The sequence below is a fragment of the Periplaneta americana genome, chromosome 11 (genome assembly GCF_040183065.1).
Source record: "Periplaneta americana isolate PAMFEO1 chromosome 11, P.americana_PAMFEO1_priV1, whole genome shotgun sequence".
NCBI classification, from domain to species: domain Eukaryota; kingdom Metazoa; phylum Arthropoda; class Insecta; order Blattodea; family Blattidae; genus Periplaneta; species Periplaneta americana.
Genome location: NC_091127.1, coordinates 146,810,394 through 146,833,392, shown reverse-complemented (window position 1 = coordinate 146,833,392; position 22,999 = coordinate 146,810,394). Strand labels below are relative to the sequence as shown.

General features: G+C 35.5%; 1 protein-coding gene across 2 annotated transcripts in view; it reads left to right on the top strand.

Moving 5' to 3' along the window:
* Tsp96F (Tetraspanin 96F) overlaps positions 1-22,999 on the top strand; it is a 223,706-nt gene that overhangs the window by 178,586 nt on the left and 22,121 nt on the right. For both annotated transcript variants that reach the window (XM_069840192.1, XM_069840191.1), the window contains exons 2-4: positions 14,011-14,205; positions 15,846-16,019; positions 20,155-20,367. In XM_069840192.1, coding sequence (XP_069696293.1) covers positions 14,011-14,205; positions 15,846-16,019; positions 20,155-20,367 — 582 coding nt within the window. The remainder of the gene's footprint in view (positions 1-14,010; positions 14,206-15,845; positions 16,020-20,154; positions 20,368-22,999) is intronic.

The following is a 22,999-nucleotide window of genomic DNA, read 5'->3' as shown; positions in this document are numbered from 1 at the left end:
TTGCTAACCACTAGGATCGCTACTATCGCCTCATCACAGACAATGCGAAATAGTACCGGCATAGTCTATTGTTCCTAGTACCCTCAACAAGTCAAGCTTCGTGAATGTATGTATATACTAGATTGTGATACGATGTTTACGTATTTCTCTTGGCTGACTCTTGGTTACGAATGACAATAAGGAGTGATAAAATAAGAGATTATTTTACATAATAGTTATTTTTCAAAACGCAGACCTGATTATAAGAGTATAACGGAGAAATGATGAAATAATAATTGTTGGAGAAATCGAATTATTCTGAGACGTCCACACTACAGCCATTTGACCAGTGTTGCCAAGTCAGCGGTTTTGTAGCTAAATCTGGTGTTTTCAGGACTATGGTCAGCTACAGAATTTTACCGTCAGCGGCTAGCTATTTATTTGGCGTTTTTTGATGATTCCGGCAGAGGGAGACGATATTTGTAAGTTTTTTTTTTTTCTGTAAAGATGTTATAACTGTTTTTATATGTACTTGGGGACAACAACTTTTGTTAATTATAAACCAGAGATTAATATGGTATTAACACAATTTTTTAATTGTGCGAGTATAAAATATCAACGTTTTATGTTAACTCGATTTGGTACAACCATGTCCATTTCCTGTCTCATCCATTTTTGTACAAATAAGATATGCCGCATTCGTTATAAACTCTTGGTCTAATCATGTATGCACTGTTTTTGTAAATGAATTTATGTGTTTAATTATAAAGAGTAGTTAATGAACTGAATGATTTTCATTTATGATAACATATTATGAGTCATTCATTCATTCATAGTGTTCTGCCCAGGCCTTTCACTGCAAACCCAGCATTCCCCAGTCTTTCCTACTTTATGCCTTCCTCTTTGTCTCCTCATATGATCCATATATCTTAATGTCGTCTTATATTATTTAATCTATCATTCCGCATTGTAGTTTATGTAACACAGACATACTTAAAACTTAAAACCAGACTCATTGTTGGCATGCACACGTCTCCAACTCAGGGTGAAATCAGATTTCGAACGGACTGGTGTGATTGTGAAGTGTCCAGTATATTATTCTTGATCTACGTCATTCAGTTTTTAAGAAATATGCCGCGTAAAACTCCATACGTACAAAAGTTTTAGAGATGTGTGAAAAAACATACTGTGTTGAAAGATTGGGTGGGAGAAGTTGCCGGTGATAGTTGGAAAGCTCGATGTAAACGATGTAAGGTGATATTGAATGCAAAATATTCAGTTTTAAATGTCCATACGATTTTACATAGAACATAGAACCTACGAAGTGATACACACTTTCCATAATTAGTCTACATTTTTATAAAATTCTCCAGTTCCTAAAACTGTATAGTTTGTATTTCAAATTTGGAAGTGATGTGTTAAGAAAAATCTGGAGTTTTTCAATTCCAGTTTAAGCGATTTTTTTTAGATTGTGCAGCGGTAAATGGAATTCTGAGTTGGCAATACTGCATTTGACCATATAAAGCTCACTGTATGGAAAGCAGATCGAATTCTGGTCCCTTTAATCAGAAGCAGTGTTGCCAATTAAGCGGTTTTCCCGCTAGATCTGGCGTTTTTCTGTGTTCGTTTAACGGGTAAAATTTATGAAATTTGTATTGCTGATGTAGGAATTTAGCGGATATTTTTGGCACTCACAGCGGCAAAATAATTTCAATTTACTGGAAAGCAATTTAGCGGTTTCTGCACTGTTTCATAGCGGTTTTTTTAAGAATTGAGTTGGGAACACTGGTCAGAAGTCTACAATAACTGGACTACGACTTCGCCAGAATTGGTGGAATGACAAAGAAAACTGAAGCTTCTCGAGAAAGCCATCCCCAGCTTACATTATTATTATGATATACACTATCTACCAAAAAGTAATTGGGCACCCAGGATTTTACGTGCTAGATGCCATGTTTCGGCGGCTACTATGCAATGGTATGCAGACAATAATGTTCACCGGTTGGACTGGCCTGCACAGAGTCCTGATCTCAATCCCATTGAGCACCTTTGGGACGAATTGGACCGGCGATTGAGGTTTCGGGAAATTCGGCCAATTTCCATTGTCCAACTGAGTGGCATATTGCAAGAGGAATGGCGACGCATTCCAGTGGATATTCTACACAAACTAGTGGAGAACATGCCTGACAGGGTGGCTGCTGTTATAACAACAAGAGGTGATACCACGAGGTTCTAAAGGGTCAAAAACAGTGCCCAATTACTTTTTAGTAGATAGTGTATTATGTATATATACTATGTATAAATTCATGCATGCATGCATGTATACATATTTGGTACATAAAAAAATTCCACTGCGGACTCTCCGAGAGCTGAACCCAGGTCTTCGATGAGAATATTTAATACCTACTTTCTCGCTAAATATAAGTTTTTCGCGCTAAGTGCTGTAAAGTTGTATATTTAAAAACAGGCGGAAAATGTGTATCCTCTGCCAAAAGTGGAATTATTTTCCGCATGGTTGATTGCTCATTTTATAGTCGCGAGAATTGCAATAAAAATGTAGGCCTACAGTAGTAGATGCCAAATGCTAGTAGGCTCCATAATAACCAGTTTAAGCTAGCTTAAAACCGCCATTGCCGCAGGCGATAAAGGCTTCCCGTTTAATTGCATTTATGTTGATTCTGTTATCTCTCAGACGTCCATTTCAGTACTGCAGTGGTTTCCTGAATTCCAAATACATAAGTGATGTAATGTAAAGAGTATGAATTTCTTGGATAAAAGCTGCTGTGCTTTATGGCGTGCTACCATAGATCGCGTGTTGTACGAATATTTAGAGATGAGTGATTTTTTTGGTTGCCTGGGATTAGAGAATTGATAACATTTTCCTCTTAAATAGCAGTCGTACAACCTACGTATATCATCTGTATAACTCTCTTTTTCTTGCAAGCTTTGGTGCTGTGTTTGCGATGTTGCAGAGCGCTCAAGATATGATTAGTAGGTTACTGTCAGAAGAAATTATAAATTTTATCTTCATTGCTTTTCCTTATAGCTAGGGAAAGGAAGTTCATGCATTTGCATATTTGTTCTCTATCGTTGTGTAAATATACTGAAAGATTATCTACATGAATCACAAATTTCTGAATAGAATGATCTTACTTTTATTGTGCATAATAGTAATATGCGTTACAAGAGCGGTATGTTGAAGTTTTCATGTTCGAGGAAAAGTTTGAAAAAGCGAAACGTAGTGTATCGTACATTATTTTGTGCGAAGATCGTTTATTACATACCTGAAAGAGGAATTTCTAATTAGTTGCAATGAAATCTCAATCTTGGTTTCTGTTCAATGACTGCAAATTTGCAAAACAAAAATATCTATCTTCAACATTGTTGCTTTAAAATGTTTTCTGTGTTTACTATACTCCAGCAGGCCGTGATATACGTCTGTCTTTTTTTCCCCCAGTCTATAAATGCGAACTTAAAACAAACGGTAAGGTTATGTAATGATTTATTTTTCATTTTAATATTTTAACAATATTATTTATATAACATATTGCAGTAATAACATTGGCATTGTTTTTTTCATTAATTTCTCTTTTTTCCCTTCCAACCAATTTGTGAATATATTATAAGCTCTTTCATACCTTGCCCTGGATTTGTCGGGAACCAGAGAATCACAGCCTTGTTCCCAAGCCTCATCAACTTCAAGATCCAAATCTCCTTCGTTCAAAGTAGCCGCCATAATGAGTCTGGAATCTTGTTGATTTTTTCACGGCTTCCTTAATGTTACTTGCATCACGAATGCAGTAACTTTAGTGGAGTTGTAGAGTTTACTTAATTTTTGCAAATATTTAAAAACAATAATTAACAGTGCAATTTAGGTGAAATTGCAGTGGTAAGTTTCCAATTTATAATTATTACTATATTGAACGTCTCTAAAAATAATATGTTAACAGCCTAAAGCAGTAAAATCAATATGTCACTTAAGCGGTAAGAAGAGGGAAATTGTTGTGTGTGTTAGGTTGGGAATACTGAATGTGGAATTTTAGACTTTCTGCGGATTGGTTTTGTGCGGAAACCAAGCAAATACGCACGATCTCGCACAAAAATATATATTCTGCCTTTATTTATAAAAGCATCATATTTTAACATCTATGCATATTATGTGTGTTTATTTGTCTTTCCCTCATTTTTAAAAGTGTGTAACCTCGTAAACACGACTAATTTATGTTTATGAATTTTGAACGTAACGATGACGCCCTCATAGGCAGCCTCTCAAGTTAGCAAATGGTATTCCTTTACTGCAGTCTTCAGCAGATTTCGATAGAACAATATCCAGTTTCACATCAGTTCCAGGAAATATAGGAGGTAAAGTAGCATGTAGCACGTATGGGCGAATCCAGAAATGCATATAGAGTGTTAGTTGGGAGGCCGGCGGGAAAAAAACCTTTGGGGAGGCCAAGACGTAGATGGGAAGATAATATTAAAATGGATTTTAGGAAGGTGGGATATGATGGTAGAGACTGGATTAATCTTGCTCAGGATAGGGATCAATGGCGGGCTTATGTGAGGGCGGCAATGAACCTCCGGGTTCCTTAAAAGCCAATAAGTAAGTAGTAAGTAAGTAGGAGGTAAAGTGAACGAGAAAACAGCAAATATTCTTTCCAAAAACCCTGGCTATTATCAACTTAAAGAAATTCAAGATAAAAAGGTGATAAAAGCAGAAGAAAGTATATAAAGATAGAAGAAAATAAAGTACTGTAATACAATAAAATACCGGTAGACATTGACTTACTAAAATTCTATTTCACTAATGTTAGCTTCACCAAAACGTTTGAACGGGGCCGCCATTTTCAATTTATTATCTATGCGGAAGACAAATGACGTTCGAAAAGTATGTTTTATAGTTCCGTAAAGAATTTGCATTTTGAAATGTTGGCAAACAAAGAAATATGCTACGGAAATGATAAAATTGTAGCGATAAACAGCCATGATTGGTTGAAACACGTCCTTTCGTACCGTTCTATTGGTCAAAAGTTGTATAACGTAGTAAAAGTGCAATAGTCCTCCCAATAATTCAGCCATTGTAAAGTTAAATTCTTCGGTTTGTACACGTCACAAGGAGCTAATGCCATTTAATTTAGCAGGCACTATGCAGCATGCTACCTCATTATTTATTGTGGGGGGGAGGGGGGAATTTTATAGTTTGTTAGTAGGTAAGGTATGCTCGATATCCTCGCGTGCAGAGTAGAGCACTAAAACAGCGGTATCATAAATCAGTTAGCAGTAACCTAACCACTTTCGATCCAGTGGAATTTCTTATAGAGAACTTTAAAAAACTTTAGTAATCTGAAGTAGTGCAGTTTTAGAGGTACATTGTCAGTGCTGCCAACACGGTGATTTACTCGCTAGGGGTTTTTTTTGTGGGTGGGGATCCTCTGTCAACTGTTAAACTGTATTGTATTGTATTTATTAACATTCCATGGTATTCATACATTGCTTACAGCTAGAATATTGAACAAGTCAAAAAACTTAATACTATTATAAAGTCTTAATTTATAGTCACAGTTTAGATGAAATATATACAGAAGAGATTTACAATATAGTCTACTAGTTCAACACAAAGTTTTAGTATCAATTTCATGAAGTGTTATTGAATGTCATGAATTCACCTTCAGAATAGAAGGCGTGAGAAATTAGGTACTTCTTTAATTTGGCCCTAAATAATCTTATGTTTTGAGTTTCATTTTTTATATCGATAGGGAGGCTATTAAAATTTTTACTGCCATATAACGCACTCCTTTTTGATAGCATGATAGACTTGCCGGTGGAGTGTGAAAGTCATTTTTGACGTGTATTTATGCTATGAACTGTTGAATTAGTTACAAAGTTTTCACGATTACATACGAGGAAGATTATTAATGAAAAGATATACTGACAAGCCATGGGCATTATTTGTAGTTTTTTTAAAATAGTCCTACACGATTCCCTAGATTTGGCATCTACTATCATTCTAATCATTATTAAATGTAGACTGTGAGAAATCTAGTTTGTTTCATATTTATCGGTGAAAATTTTAGTGTTTTTTATTAATTCTCAAACTCACTCGTAAGGCAGATTCCATATGAAACATTGAAATTTGTTTTTAAAACGCTTGTTCGTAAATCTTTTTGAAGTTTGTTCTTGAACACCTTGTGGAAATCGGATATTGTTTTGTTATCACATTTTCGCGGTCGTGGCGAGAGTAAAAGGAAAATGTGCAGCTACATAGTTATATTGTAACACTGGTATCACGTTATTATACAATGAAACTGCTTAAATTTAACGCTTGTATAAACAAAGCATTGTTGAAAATCAAATTGAATATGGTATGTGTGTTTCTATCGCTATGAATTAGAAATGGGAACGATATATCGGTTTTTACGAAATACCGATATTTTCGTTTCGATATATCGATATTGAAATTTTGATTCAATATATCGGTTTTCTCATAAATTTATCGTTTTTTTTTTTTTGTGGAATTATTATCATTATCAACAACAAAATCCACACTAGACAACTCCGATAGTTCCCGAGAGATGGTGCTACTGAAAGTGGACAGTTACATAATTGTGCAACCTCACTCAATACCTTGTTCTAATTGGCTGGACTGAAATTCGAATTCAAACTGTTTAATATGCAGCACCAAATTCAAAATGCAGCGTGTGCGAACGTGAGACAGACGGGAGGTTTATCTACTACTGTTTTAACATTGTTATTAATGTTGTCCAAGGCAGGACACCCACTCCCACCCTGAAAGAAAACCGCCTGACCTCAAAACGGGTATCAAAACTTTTATTTCTATATTCTGAAATGGAAAGAGAAACAAGGATTTAATACCAATGTGACATTTTTTTTACGTCTAACCTAGTGCTGACATTGTTTTCTTATTACATCTTTTAGTGCATAAAAATTCTATCCCTATAATGATCACCATTGTTGTTTGGAATGTTGGAGTGTAACAATAACTTGCAATGGGAACTTAGTATAGAAGGATTGTATCAAATCAACTGTGAAGTTTGTTAAAACTTGTAATATTCTAAGTACGGTTTACTTACATTTAAAACTAATTACAAGTTCCGTTTACTTACATTTAAAAATTATTACGTTGTTAGGTAGAAAAGAGCATTATACCTGTGTCCTGGATTTAATCCTATATAAAATTAGAATAATTGAATCTTGTTACAATATCAAGTACTCAACCATGTAGAGTTCACTTAACTCTTTCCCACTATAAGCTCACCTTACTTACCTCCACCATAATTTTGATTTAGGTTAGGATCTACATTTTTATGGTATTGAAAAATAATGTATTGTTTATTGTTACAATTTTGCATTTATGCTTTTGACTGTTATGATGTTAATTTCAGTGGTAGAAAGGGATATTAAAATTTAAGTAATTTTATTTTAATACAGTAAATGTACACCTGAAAATGCAATTTGCTTACGGAATAGCGATATATCGATATATTTTCTGCAATATATATATATATATATATATATATATATATTTTTTTTTTTTTTTTTTTGCAGAAAAAAAAATATATATCTATCGATTATCGAAATTAGGTTTGCAATATATTGCAATATCAATATATCGGTATTTAAATTATTTCCTCCATCACTACTATGAATAGTAACCACAACTCTGTTACATTTCCTACATTATAATTATAATACATCGTCAACAATACTATTGAATCACTTTCCAGCATGTGCACTATTTAATTCGATATGAAGGATTTATTCCGCTAAGAGTTGGAGTAAAATATTAACGATTACATGAGGTTTTTCTGTGTCGCCCAAATTAAGCAAAATTCCAGGCAAAAGTCGCCGTAATTCTTTAAAAATAGGTCGCAAAACCTCTATTTGGGTAGCCCAGACGGCGAAATATCGCCCAATCTGGCAACCGTGGCACAGAGATCTACGCTGCTTCAGTCATAGACTGTCCCAGCAATGTAATGATGGTGTAGCCTTAAGCTTCTTAAAAACTTACTCCTTCCCACAAATTGTCATGATTATATGTGCGCTGCGTTGCCTTGGAGGTGATGGCACGACATCCGGCTCTCATTGTTGTTATGAGCCGACAGATGACTGCAGTGGGATTGTCTAGCGCACGTGACCTTTCGCTCCGTCAGTGCCTGCTGACCAACATGCAGGAGTTTCAGATACAGATATGAGCACCTTTTAGTGAGCCTCATTATGAAACGTGACAGTTTTTATGACGTCACACGAACGCAGTCTTCGGTCAGGTTCAGGCCCGTAACAATTCAGATATCCATTTCTGAAGGTTTTTAATGTCACGATTTCGAGATTAGGTAGCATTGCAAAGCTGTTTGTTTCGAAACTTCCTGCTTTTAGTAATAAATTTTCTTGTAAAACAGCGGCTAAATCGAAAACTATTGTAGATAAAAAAAAATTTGACTTCATAAGATCTGCTGTATTCTTTATGTCTTCCATTACCTTTAATTGAAACCTTTCTAAAAATAATGTTTTTATTTGAGCAGAGTTTATATGTAATGATTAATGACATTAATTGCATATTATGTAATTATTATAGTCTGATCCGTTTGGGAAGACAAAATAAATTTGCTATAAAATTTATATCAAGAGTGAGACGAAAATTATTTCAGCTTCCGTGGCTAACGAGAAACAGGCTACGGCGCGACGTCACATTCTTAGTCCTAACATGGCCAACATTGAATAAGTTTGTATATAAATGCACGTTTAACATGAGTTTAATCCCAGATCACATATAGATTGTTCGTTCCTTTGTTAAAATCGTTTGCACTTTGAAGAGAACAACCGCCAGGATCGCCACCCGTCCGCCATAAACGAACACGAGATGGCAATTCAGTCGCTAATGCAATTCAAATGGAAGTTATGACGTGACTCCTTATGTAACAGCTAGATGGCAGCATAGTAAACCTGACAAAAGTTGTTAACTTCAAAACCCATAACGCGGAGCAATCTGGGTATATATGGTTTAATACAGCAATTTTTTTTTTGTTTTTTAGAACTTCCAACATGTATTTAAATTGGGTGATTGTCAAGATGGCCATGACCAGACCATGATAATCACGTGACTCCGATTCGTGCCGAAGTCTATCTTTCTCGTTAGTCACATTCAGCTTCAATATGACGATAAACACACTTTTTATGAACAAAAGAAACCAGATTATCTCTTAGCAACGACTGAATAAACAAAATGCCGTTTACTGCAGGACAATGAGTTAAATGCATGTTGTGTTACAGAATTTGAAAGTGTAACATCAGTTCAACGTTATTTGCCGCTCAGTTATTTGCTCAATTACAGTGCCTGTGATTTATTATCATAGAAGTTACGACATGATAATGTTTAACACTGTGGCAAATAGATTCCTCCTCTGGTAGCTCGGCAACGATCCCGGTCGGGACAAGTTACCTGGTTGAGGTTTTTTGCGGGGTTTTCCCTCAACCCAATAGGAGCAAATGCTAGGTAACTTTCGGTGCTGGACCCCGGACTCATTTCACCGGCATTATCACCTTGATATCATTCAGACGCTAAATAACCTAGATGTTGATACAGCGTCGTAAAATAACCCAATAAAATAAAATAAAAAATAAATTAAGCTCGGCAACGAAAGAATAAAAATGGCGAACGATACTACCTACCTAGACTTTATAGAGCCATCACTTCCTAAGGTGTAAGCGAATAGGAGGAGCCACGCCGGGAATAACAGCGTCGCGACTGTAACATGCCACGCATTGGTGGACGTAGGCGTGTTCTCGAAACTGTAGATGTTGTTAGCGCTGGTATGACAGCAAGTCCCAAGGAGAATTTTAAGACTACTGTCCGCAAAGATGGCTGTGCCATACACAATTTATCAACTTTATGTAAAATTATACCACTGCCACATGAAACGTGTTCAGGCATTACACGGTCTGCAGAAAAGGTCTTCATACCATGAAAACCACATGGACACGGTGTTCCAGCGGAATGGCACACATTCTCATTGAGGAAAGGAAGTTCGTGATTTTATGTCTAAAATTTGACATTAATTGGTGTGGTTGTGGTGGACCAATTACGTGGCCTCCAAATTCTCCAGACCTTAAACTACATAATTTTGTTTGAGGGGGAGAAAAAAAAGATGTTTGTGTACATCAACCCAAGGATATTGATGCTTTCAAAGCAAATATTCTCTCAGCTTTTGAAAAAATTACCCTGAGATATAAGATCACACATTGGGGGGGGGGGGGAGATTAGCCCAATGATGTGAATTGTGTTGTGTACACAATGGTAGACACGTTAAGGTATCGAAACTCCCATCCTTCTGGAATGTATTTACAGATTACTGAAAAATAAATAATAACTGTACTCATGTTACTGTGTTCTTTATTTTGTGTCTTCCCAAACGAATCACTCTGTATATTAATTCAAAGATTGTCATTACAGAAGTGGATTATACTCATAAAACAGAAAGCCATGGGTGGGAAAGTCGTGAAGATTAGACTACGAGGAGGAAAATATTGAGTGGACGATATGGTAATGGGAAATCATATGTAAAGTAACCTGTACGTTTGTAATTTGTCTCTGTTCACAATGTTTAACTTGTTGCACGTCCACGTTAATTCATTCCGACTGCGAGTAAATGGAGATTGAGTTTTAGTATGAATATGGAATACTTGAGAGACATTTCCCCAAAGGAAAAGTATTTTACATTGACTAAATTTAATTGTTTTATATGACTTTGTTCTTGTGACAATCCTTTAATAAGGGAAGTTTGTAGTAATAAACTACTGTATATATATATATATATATATATATATATATATATATATATATATATAGAGAGAGAGAGAGAGAGAGAGAGAGAGAGAGTGAACCGTAAGTAATATAATTAATTTTAGAGTTATTCTTTGAGATATTTTAAACAAAAAAAGTTTAATACAATTTTGCTCGTTTTTGCTTTTTATATGAAACATTTCATAGCGTGTTTAGAGAAAGCCATTGATTTAATTCACAATATGCTCAGTCAATTTAAGAGAATGGTGTATTATGATAGTAAATTATTGAAAGAATTTTAGTTTTGTCGTTTAAATGTGCAGAATTTTGATCCGAACAAATGTAACATTTTTAAATTATTTTTCCGAGCGAAAAGTTACATTCCTTTCTATCAAATTTCAGCACATTTAAAGGATAAAACTAAAATACTTTCAATCATTTATTACCATAATACAATACTCTTTTAAATTGACTGAACATATTGTGAATTGAATCAATGACTTTCCCTAAACACACTATGAAATGTTTCATATAAAACAATTTTTATCTCGAAAAGGAAGCAAAAACGAACAAAATTATATTAAACTTTTTTGTTAGAAATCTCTCAAAGAATAACCCCTGAAATTAATGACATTATTGGTTCACCATATTACAGTGGCGTATACTGGTTAAAGGGTTTGGGCTACCGCTGACCCTATTATTACACAAAATATATCTAACAATTACTTTAATTTTAATTACTATGGTAAAACTAATAATACAAAATTATTACGTTATATTATAAACTTTTTCTTTTGTAATTTCCTCGGGCTACCACCGGTAGCCCGCAAAATACGCCCCTGCCATATTATATAGGTATATACACAGGGTCATTGAAAAAGAACTTCGGTATTTCAGTGGTTGATAATTTCCGGTAAATTCTATACACACTAGTGGCTTATGCAGCAAATGCTGCTGCAAACTAAGTTCGTTAGACGTTCAAATAATTATTTTTCAGATTTATTTTCAATGAAGAATAATTGTCTTTTTGATAGTCATTTGCTTCCATAATAATGAAACATACTCCCTCTGAATGGATTTTTTTTTAGGCCAAATACTTTTTCTTGAACCTATCCAACTTCAGGTTTTGAGTTTCAACGCGAAAACCCAAGTATCAATGTCAGGACGATAGCAGTAGCTATTTCAGGTCATTGTGGATTGTAGGCAAAAGTTAAAAAAATGTGAGGTTTGCTAAGTTTTCGAATAATAGCATTTTTGTATAGCTGCTGCATGTAGAACTTGAAATGTAGAGCGTAAAATCATTTTATCCTACTAAGAGATCTTGCTGAAATGATCTGGAGACTACAAAATTTTCTAGGCCTGTTATTTTATCAGTAAGTAATACTTTTTTTTTTATCTTTCCTTAGGAACTGTAATTTTTGCGCTCTCTCGAGCCAATACTGAAGACAATGACATTTGATTTTTAATAACAATATTATTATCTTACTTAAGTTTTGTAGTTATATATAGCAGTTACTAAGTAAATTATAGAAATGAAGATCTAAATTAAGATATTCTCTACATTTACTTACATAACCTCAAAACGTTTCACTTTCATGTCATCAATATAGCATCAATATTATGTACAATTAATGAAGAATAGACGCATCATGATATTAACTATAATAATATTTAATTTCTAATGGTAATAATGTCATCAAACCACCTCAAGTTTCGTAGATTTGAATATCCAATACACAGCTGTACTCAGAAAATTATACACTGCAGAATCAGATTTTAATAACAAATTCAATTGTGCTCTAAATATGTCGGCAATCCTGCAGGTCATGGCCTTCGTGTAATAGCCTATTGTTTATTGTAGTGTGTGTTTTGTTCTGAAATTCAATCAAGTCGGCCGTGATTCAGTAAAATTAGTTCTCAAAACTGACAACAGATGGATTTTGGAAAATAGGAAAATTATGTAGGAAAATTGACATTTCACTGAAAACTACTACTTTTCCGAAAAACTTTGGATGCCAGGCCTGAAAATGAGGGGTCACTCATTAAAATCCGTTCAGTCCTTTTCCCGTAATTTCCATTACCAGTTCAAATTATATATATATATATATATATATATATATATATATATATATATATTATATTAATAACAGAAATATAAGAGAGGTGTTATAAATGTGTACATACTCGTATTTCAGAATGTGTAATTATTCCGTTGCGCTGCTGGTATTGATCACAGCATCTCATTCGTTTCTGAGATAACTATAAGTTTACCATTATTTGAGGGTGCGTGACAGACTGGCGAACTGCTCTTGTGATATAGACGTTATAAACACAATGCACTCATTAGTTAGCTAAGTCCAATCCTGCCAATAAGATAATTCTTTTATGTAATTTACCTGTTAATCCATTCTTCCATAGCTGCCCCGCAGTGTCCATACAGTGGACGCTATTGACATCAGAGACATTCAAATAAGGGGTAACTTATTCAAACTGATGGGGAAACCACGAAGTGTTGAATAGTTATTTACGATACAAGTGTTGAAAGTGGCACTTTATTTTTTGGGCAGGATTGTTTGTGAAACGAGGCCGCAGGCCGAGTGGAGCTACCCTGCGAACAAAATAATACCATTTTTTGACGTGTGTCGTATACTATTTTTAGACAGTCGTTCTTCTGTGCTTATATTGAGACAATTTCCCTGACACTCCACTACTGCAATCCTCCTTACTATAATATATAAAAGGTCGGTATTGTAGCCCATTGGTATAGCATTCAACTGTACATCGAGAGACCCCCGGTTCGAACCCGGGTGCCCCTATTTTTTAAATATATTATTTTATATAATTATCATTAAAATAGTTCTTCAACCAATTTATTAAATTTGTGTAATTTCTCAACAACAAAAAATCATTTTTAAAAGTAGGAACTACGTTATTGATCGGTGAGAAGCAATTGACAGTTGGCGCAAACAACTGAAGGTCGTGTTCGGCGCAAACAGTTGAAAGTTAGTGTTAAAAACTCCTAGTGTTAAAAGTACTTTTCACAGTACTTATACTGGTAAATAAAAAATATAAGTATTTGGAAGTTAATTTGGTATTTAAAAAAAAAAGCTCTTTTGAACATGAAGCAGATCGGAAATTAAATATTGGCAGTTTTCCTTAAATAGTGCTCTTCTGTAAACATACATCGTTTTGAAGTTACAATATAATTAAGTTCTTTCTCTTTTTCTTTCCAGTTGGCAGGTCTTGCGGTGATCGTTCTATCAACATGGATGCTGACAGATCCAACGTTCTATGTCAGTATAACGCAGGATGAAACCAGCTACTACACAGGAATATATATTTTCCTAGCAGTGGGTGCATTGATGTTCATCGTTGGCTTCCTAGGTTGTTGTGGAGCCCTGAAGGAATCGCCCTGTATGCTTGTGTCGGTATGTTATTTTCTAATAACCTCTTTTAAAGGAGTCAGAACTAATCCTTCCTTTATTCCTCACTGCATACACGTGTTTCAAGCTATCCAGTAAGCTGAACATATTCTTGGAAGTTTATAGGACAAAGGGTTTCCTAAATTACCATTTTGGCCATTTTAAAATTACGTTTTCTTGTGGAAATTATAGTTTTAGGTTCATTATAACCGAAGTGAGGGTTCACTATAAACGGAAATATTAATGTACTTCTTAATATATGCGGATCGGGACCAACGATTTAGGTTCACTATCGCCGAAATGTTCACTATAACCGAGTTCACTATATCCAGAGCTGACTGTAATAATAATAATAATAATAATAATAATAAAGAATAATGTCTAGGCACACCAACTTTCTTGAGGGAAATTAAAGTAATTACCAGGCTTCGAGACTTCGGACCCGATAGAGCAGTTCAGTGGGAAATCAGCATAACGGCGTACTGAGTATAGTGGTAAAGCGTACAGTGGGTGGGGGTACTGTAGAATGAATGCCAACAAATACACAAAGGAAAACGCTCTGGATTTGAAGGTTCTGACGAATAATTTCGTTTTCATACAAACTGTGTCTGAAACTATTACACGGTTAGAAAAGTCAGAGCAAGAGATGCCGATAGCCCTCAGATTAATTTAGAAAATGATGCAGAGAATTAATGAGACCTCAAGTACACTGGTTACTGAACGTGTGAAACAGAAGTGGAAATCAATTTTATGTAAAAATAACGGATATGGAACATTGTGTAACATAAACAGCAAATTAGTGGACATAGAGTCACCCGAGAATAAAGGACTGTCTCTTAGAGATTGCAATGCTGTTAGGTTTTTTCGTTTTGCTCCTATCACGTCATGCGACATATAGCGCAGCTTTCTACAGTACAAACTTTGGCAGATAACCGAAAAATACTTACGTTTGAGACACTGAGAATGTATCTTGTAGTACATTGCAATTCGGTACTGTAACTACACTTCCTAAAGACGACCAATAGGATAAATGAAAAAATTAAAATGCTACTTGCTTATTTCCACCATTAACACTGTGTATAATTAAACACAAATGCTTATAAAAGACAAGAGAATAAATGCTTTTCACATTCTTTTGACATTATCATTGTGTAATGTATATTTACTTTCAGAATGTACATATGTGTTTTTCCCCATACTACCGTACTCTACTCTAAATAGCAACGTTGTTACCTCAACACATCTCTATCTACCTGCAGCGAGTCAACAACCTATAGTGCATGCACAGTAAACTTATTGTATTGGGTCCAAAGTCTCGAAGCATGGTAATTACATAGTCTTGATTTCACACTTCGCCACTGACTCTTACATTTTTCATATTGGATAAATCAAGTGCATTTAAGTAATTGATAACAATTAGTTTTCATATAACATTTCGTAAATTTTTTTATTTGTAGTTAGTTATTATAGAGATTTGAAAGTTGAGGAGACGGAGAATTTTGTTTTCACGTAACAGATTAGTGTTAATACAACAGGCAGTTGAATTCCACTTCCTTAATTCAACACTCCTTTCGCACCAGCTCCCTGCGAATCTTAGCTCAATGCTATGCTGTGATGGAGGATTAATATGGCTCTTTTTTCCACAGTTCTTCTGTTTCTTGCTGATCATTGTCGTGGCCGAGATCGCAGCAGGTGCCTGGGCCTACAACAACAGTGATCGTCTGCAAGAGATTGTGCGGGATACTGTGAAATCAACAGTGCAAGAGGAATACGGATTTGTGGACACACGAACAAAGACTTTTGATGAAATCCAGAGAGGGGTATGTGCCTCGCTTATCTTACATTAAAAGGTCTCAGGTATTTGCATCTGTTGTAATGAGGGGGAGGGACTTCACTTCTGAAATGGCTATATATCCATATACAGCATTACATGATTACATGTTTTTAACAATGCCAAAGACTACTACTACTTTGACAGCACGATCTAATAACAAGAAAGTAAGATGCTTCTTTCTGAGAGTTTGCTTTATAAATATGTCGGTAATTATGGTATAACTACTATATGATGGAGTAAATGTGACCACTTTCCAAATAAAATTAGAAATTACATATTGAGTGGTGTGTCAAAAACAGATTAATTAACATGTTGCTATTTACATATATCAATTTGTTTAAGACAATGGCCTTTATTGTTAGTCAAAATCTTTCACAAGATGCCACATTACTCCACCAGTGCTGTAAGATATTACCAGAATCTAATATATACAGTCATGAAGCTCAATACATAGTAAATATGCATCATAGATAGTTGCTAACTACTAGGATCGCTAATATCGCCTCATTACAGACAATGCAATATAGTACCGGCACAGTCTATTGTTCCTAGCACCCTCACAACTCAAGCTTCGTGACTGTATATACTAGACCTGTATATACTAGACTGTGATATTACCGCAGTCTAGTATATACAGTCGCAAACGCTAATATCGCCTCATTACAGACAACGCGATATAGTACCGGCACAGTCTATCGTTCCTAGCACCCTCACAACTCAAGCTTCGTGACTGTATATACTAGACCTGTATATACTAGACTGTGATATTACCGCAGTCTAGTATATACAGTCGCAAACGCTAATATCGCCTCATTACAGACAATGCAATATAGTACCGGCACAGTCTATCGTTCCTAGCACCCTCACAACTCAAGCTTCGTGACTGTATATACTAGACCTGTATATACTAGACTGTGATATTACCGCAGTCTAGTATATACAGTCGCAAACGCTAATATCGCCTCATTACAGACAATGCAATATAGTACCGGCACAGTCTATTGTTCCTAGCACCCTCACAACTCAAGCTTCGTGACTGTATATACTAGACCTGTATATACTAGACTGTGATATTACCGCAGTCTAGTATATACAGGTCTAGTATATACAGTCGCAAAGCTCACTATATAGTAAATATGCATCATAGATAGTTGCTAACTACTAGGATCGCTAATATCGCCTCATTACAGACAATGCGATATAGTACCGGCACAGTCTATCGTTCCTAGCACCCTCACAACTCAAGCTTCGTGACTGTATATACTAGACCTGTATATACTAGACTGTGATATTACCGCAGTCTAGTATATACAGTCGCAAACGCTAATATCGCCTCATTACAGACAACGCGATATAGTACCGGCACAGTCTATCGTTCCTAGCACCCTCACAACTCAAGCTTCGTGACTGTATATACTAGACTGTGATATTACCGCAGTCTAGTATATACAGTCGCAAACGCTAATATCGCCTCATTACAGACAACGCGATATAGTACCGGCACAGTCTATCGTTCCTAGCACCCTCACAACTCAAGCTTCGTGACTGTATATACTAGACCTGTATATACTAGACTGTGATATTATCGCAGTCTAGTATATACAGTCTCAAACGCTAATATCGCCTCATTACAGACAATGCAATATAGTACCGGCACAGTCTATCGTTCCTAGCACCCTCACAACTCAAGCTTCGTGACTGTATATACTAGACTGTGATATTACCGCAGTCTAGTATATACAGTCGCAAACGCTAATATCGCCTCATTACAGACAATGCAATATAGTACCGGCACACTCTATCGTTCCTAGCACCCTCACAACTCAAGCTTCGTGACTGTATATACTAGACCTGTATATACTAGACTGTGATATTACCGCAGTCTAGTATATACAGTCGCAAACGCTAATATCGCCTCATTACAGACAATGCAATATAGTACCGGCACAGTCTATTGTTCCTAGCACCCTCACAACTCAAGCTTCGTGACTATATACTAGACTGTGATAGTACCATGCCAACTAAAACGTAATGACTTTTATTATGATGGCATAACTTGTGTCGTCATAGTAATTTATGTAACTAGTCTACAGTCTTGGTAATTATAACTCAAGTGACGCGAATGTGCTGGTTTTCACAAGTGTTTATAATGGAGATTATACACGTGTTACATAAAACTTTTTATGCTATTCTAGCATTAAAATATGTAAAAAAAAAAAAGTACTGTAGATTTACAAAATGTAATGTTACGACATAGTAGAGACACGAGTATTGGATATCACCTAATATATTGCATGATTGCTAAGTAACCGTTTCTAAGACAATGTTATTTTGTTGTTGTTTTGAAGCTTTTTCTTACAGGTATGTTGTATAAAAATATGTTGTGAAGGCGGTGATGACGTAATGGAATACTAGTTGCTAGGTAACCTTTTCTGGCACCAGTGCCAGAATTAAGCCAGTCGTGCACGATTTATAGCGTCATAATAAGTGTGTTTTAAAAGTAATATTATTAAACAATTTTCCCTGCAATAATATTTGAATATATCACTGCTGGCATAGCATCTTACTCTTCATGGTTTCAAATTATGTACTCTCATTACAAATGTGATATATTGTATTCCTAAAAATTACCAAACAAACAGACATTGGTAAGCTTTTACTCATTCAGTAAAGTACAGTATAACATTATAAATCAGTTTCCTAATATATTATTAGAGGAACTACCTAGGTGCGTATGTAGTTTATATTCATTTTATTCATATGATTTTTTTTTTTACTAAAACGATTATATTTTACTTCACATTTCTCAATAAATTGACTTCTAAATACTAATTACAATATGAAAAAAAAAAAAAAACTGTGCAGTATGGGAGAAATTTCTTTATATAAAACTTGCCCAAAATAGTTATTCATTATTACAGTAATTACTGTATGTGCTGATAATTCGTATACCGATACTGAGAAAATAAAAAATACTTTGAAAATAGTTCAAATATTTCTTTTCGTGGTAAGGTTTAGCCCATTTTATGGTATACCAGTAATATGACATTTTGGTAAATAAATATTATATAATCTATATCGAGATTAATTTTTGGTCCTGCAGAATTATCTATGATGGTTACCATTTGTTATTAACAGAGAAAAATTCGCTCTGACATCGAGGATCGAACCCGGGTCTCCCAGTTCTACGCACTGGGTGCTCTAACCTCTGAACTATGTCGAAGTTCAACCTACCGCACTGGATCGAATCTTTCTTCTTTGGTTCATTTCCCTTAGTAGCCTTACTGCATATAGAGTAAGGAAAGTTGCTTGTTTTTTATCCAACATTTTTGTTCCTCAATGAACACATACAGAGGGTTGTTCCGATCTCTGGAAAAACGATTTTTGAATGTCGTCATGTGCGTCAGGAATCACACGACAGCCGAACTGTGACGAAAGGCGACAGACCAATAGTGAGTGATTTCATAGACAGAGTGTACTGTGTCTCACAGCAGCAATTCCCAAGAAAGTCTAGCCTTTTTTGGGTAGGGTACATTATAACCCTTTTCAAAGCCAAGAACAGTTAAGTGAAAATAATAGAAGCCTGCAAAAAAAAAACGTGGTTTCTTTACTTCCAAGAAAGGCTTCTTCTGTGCTTAATAACACAGTTAAGGCTCGGATGGGATTCATTTTTATCATTTCAGGGATGGGGACTTGTCGCGGGGGTGGATTTCCTTGCTTTTTCCCTCTGAAATTAATTTTATCCGAGCTATACCAGTCTTATTAACTACACAGAAGATGCCTTTCTTGGAAATAACGAAACCAGGTTTTTTTTTTTTTGCAGACTACTATGATTTTCACGTAACTGTACTTGGCATCGGAAAGGGTCGTGATGTACCCCTCTCATAAAGGCTCGATTTTTTTGGGCATTGCTGCTGTGAGACACCGTGCACTCTAACTATGAGATCTCTCACTACTGGTTTGTCAACTCTCGCCACAGTTCAGCTGTCGTGTGACTTCTGATGCACGTGACATCATTCAAAGTCGTTTCCACAGATCGGAAACAACTCTCCATAGAGTAATTACGAGGCTTGCAATTTAAATTACTATGTTTACGAACTAACAAAAATGTCTGATTGCAGCTGCAATGCTGTGGTGCCAATGGACCAAGGGATTGGGCTGGCAGCAAGTTCAACAAGGGAGACAGGAATATTCTCGATTTGACCGTGTCCTCACTGGTCCAGGTGTACAAAATCCCAGCAAGTTGTTGTCGGGAGGGAGTCAGTAGCGATCTTTGTGACAGTATTCGAAACCTTGGCGTTAGTGCTCATGTACCCGGCACCATTTATCCAGAAGTAAGTTGTCATCCATACAGGAGGTAATAATAATATTTGCATCTTGTATACATAATATTATGAATCTCTATTCCTTTGAAACAGATTAGGTGCGTTTTGTAAGTAGTTGTGTGTCACTTTTGAAGCTCGGATGTTTGACAAAATGCCTTTTATTACTGGTTTGACAGATGTCAACCAGCCAGTCACATGACGTGATGCATAACCTAAGTTATGCAGTTTTGTTTCAAGTATCACGTCAAAACAGTAGTTTGCCTTGTCAGGATTTCAGATCAAACACAAGGAAGCCGGTCTCCAATAATACAAATCGTTATAATACAAAAATTATGTAAACACAACAAAAATTATTAAATTAATTGGCTAGTAAATGTTTTGATCTTCTGTGTGGACTTATGATGATGTAGTTTCCAAGAGTGTTGAAAAGTGGATGAGATAGATAGCTGCCATAGAGATGAGTAACATATCAGATTATTATGCTTAGGATGGATTCAAGATCTAGGTCCCCTTGAAGTTGGGCAGTACAGAGTCCACATAATGAATCAGTTTTGCACCTGTTGGATTGTTAAAAGATGTTTTGGAAGCAATTTCCAAAGCTTTGCAGGCATACAAGATGTCAGATCTGATAAGCGAGTAGTAAAAGATTTTCTTTTGTTTGAGTGGAAGTTTTCAGTTGCGATATATTGGATAAAGTTTCAGGAGGTTAATGTGAACTTTGGCTACAATAATATTTATATGCTGTTTGAATGTGAGCCTGTGACAAGATTTATATCTGTAAAAATATAACACGACAATTTTCGTTATGCGATATTATTTTTGTAATAAGAAAATTGAACAGTTTTATAATATTTTTAAATTGTTTCTTTTCTATGTTACACAAAATCATAGTGTATGTTCATAATATTTGCATATAGTGTGTGAATGTCTGTGTAAGTATATGGTATTATATAATTACATAAGTCTGTACATAGTTGTCTAAATGAATACCTAATATTTGACACTGGGTTCATAATTCGCAGGTGCTCATGTAAAGGGGGTTAAGTCAAATTGTAAGGTATGTAAACTTCTCTCCTTTGGTACTGAACAAAACCCCTTTGTCACAAAATACGGAGCTCTGTAACTGCATCATGGATGGAAGCATGATTTAATCCCTTTAACACAAGACAGGAGTAATCGTAAAGGGTTCAAATCTTTACTTATCCTGCTTTAGCCAATTCATACTTAACCACCTTTACACGAGCACCTGCGAATTGATGTGGTTTCCAAATACATTGATTCTTTGAGGTAGTTGAACTCTTCTCTTAGAGAATATAATGGTTTGAGTTTTAGAAGTATTAATGTTAATTCTCCAGTTTGTAAACCAATCTTCTAATTGACGAACATAACTTTGGAGAATACGGATTATAAATAGAAGACTCTTAGCAGAATATTACACAAGAGTGTCATTGGCGAAAGAGGCAGTCTGACAAAATCTGTGCATAGGAAAATCAGTTTTGTGCAAAAGATAAAGTGTAGGCCCAAGGACAGAGCCTTCAGGGACTCCAGCTTTGACAGGAGTAATGGGTGAAAGTTCGTGTTCAAGGTAAACTTGAAAGGTGCGAGATGTACTGTATAATAAGCTATGCAATGTACAGATGTGTCGGGAAAGTGTCGTCTGATGTTAAAATGTGCAATAAAGCGAACTGGTACAGAACATAAGCAAAATGCTTTTATATAAAAATAATCTAAGTCCCATTTATTTTTTACTATGCCATAATCATTAAGTAATATACACCACTGATTGCTTCAAAGCTCTGCATTGCCATGGGAAGAGTACATGTAACAGGGTGAGTTTGAGAGGGTGATAAAAGGGGTAATGGAGGAGAAAGACTGTAGGCTCTGCAGATAATACAAGCTCATTCTAGCTGGCGCATACAAATTCCAAAATCGTAAGAAAATCTTCAACGTCTGTCTTGTAAGCAAGTTCAAACATGCGACAGTATTTGATGCAATCAATAAATTATTCTAAAAAAAAATCCTCTCTCTCTCTCTCTCTCTCTCTCTCTCTCTCTCTCTCTCTCTCTCTCTCTCTCTCTTTCCCCCACCTCATTCCTAAAGAAACGTGCGGAACAAAAATAAGCATTCCTACCTTTGCCAGCACATAAGAGTGTTTAGCAATAAAATAAACACTAGACAAATTTCATCAAAGTGTACTGGTGCATAGACAGAAATAACTAGGCCTATCAATATTTCACATATATATAAAATCTTGTTAGCATAATACGAGGGAGATCCAGGAAATAACGACCGTTTTGTTGTAATAATTAAAAAAATATATATATTTATTTGAAAAAACAAAGTCTGTTACATAACTGAAGCTTCCTTTACTTCTCTACATAATCACCACCTACATTTAAACATTTGTCGTATCTGTTCACTAGCTTTAGAATTCCCGTGTTATACTCCTCTGCCGCAAGTTCATTAAACAAGGTGTTCACTGTCTTCTTCATCACTTCCAAAACGCATACCACCCAGAAAGTCTTTCAGCTTAGTGAAAAGCTGAAAATCGCTAGGAGCAAGGTCTGGACTATAGGGCGGATGATCAAAGATTTCCCAACCAAATTGATCCAGCAATTCTCGAGTTGAAGCAGCAGTGTGC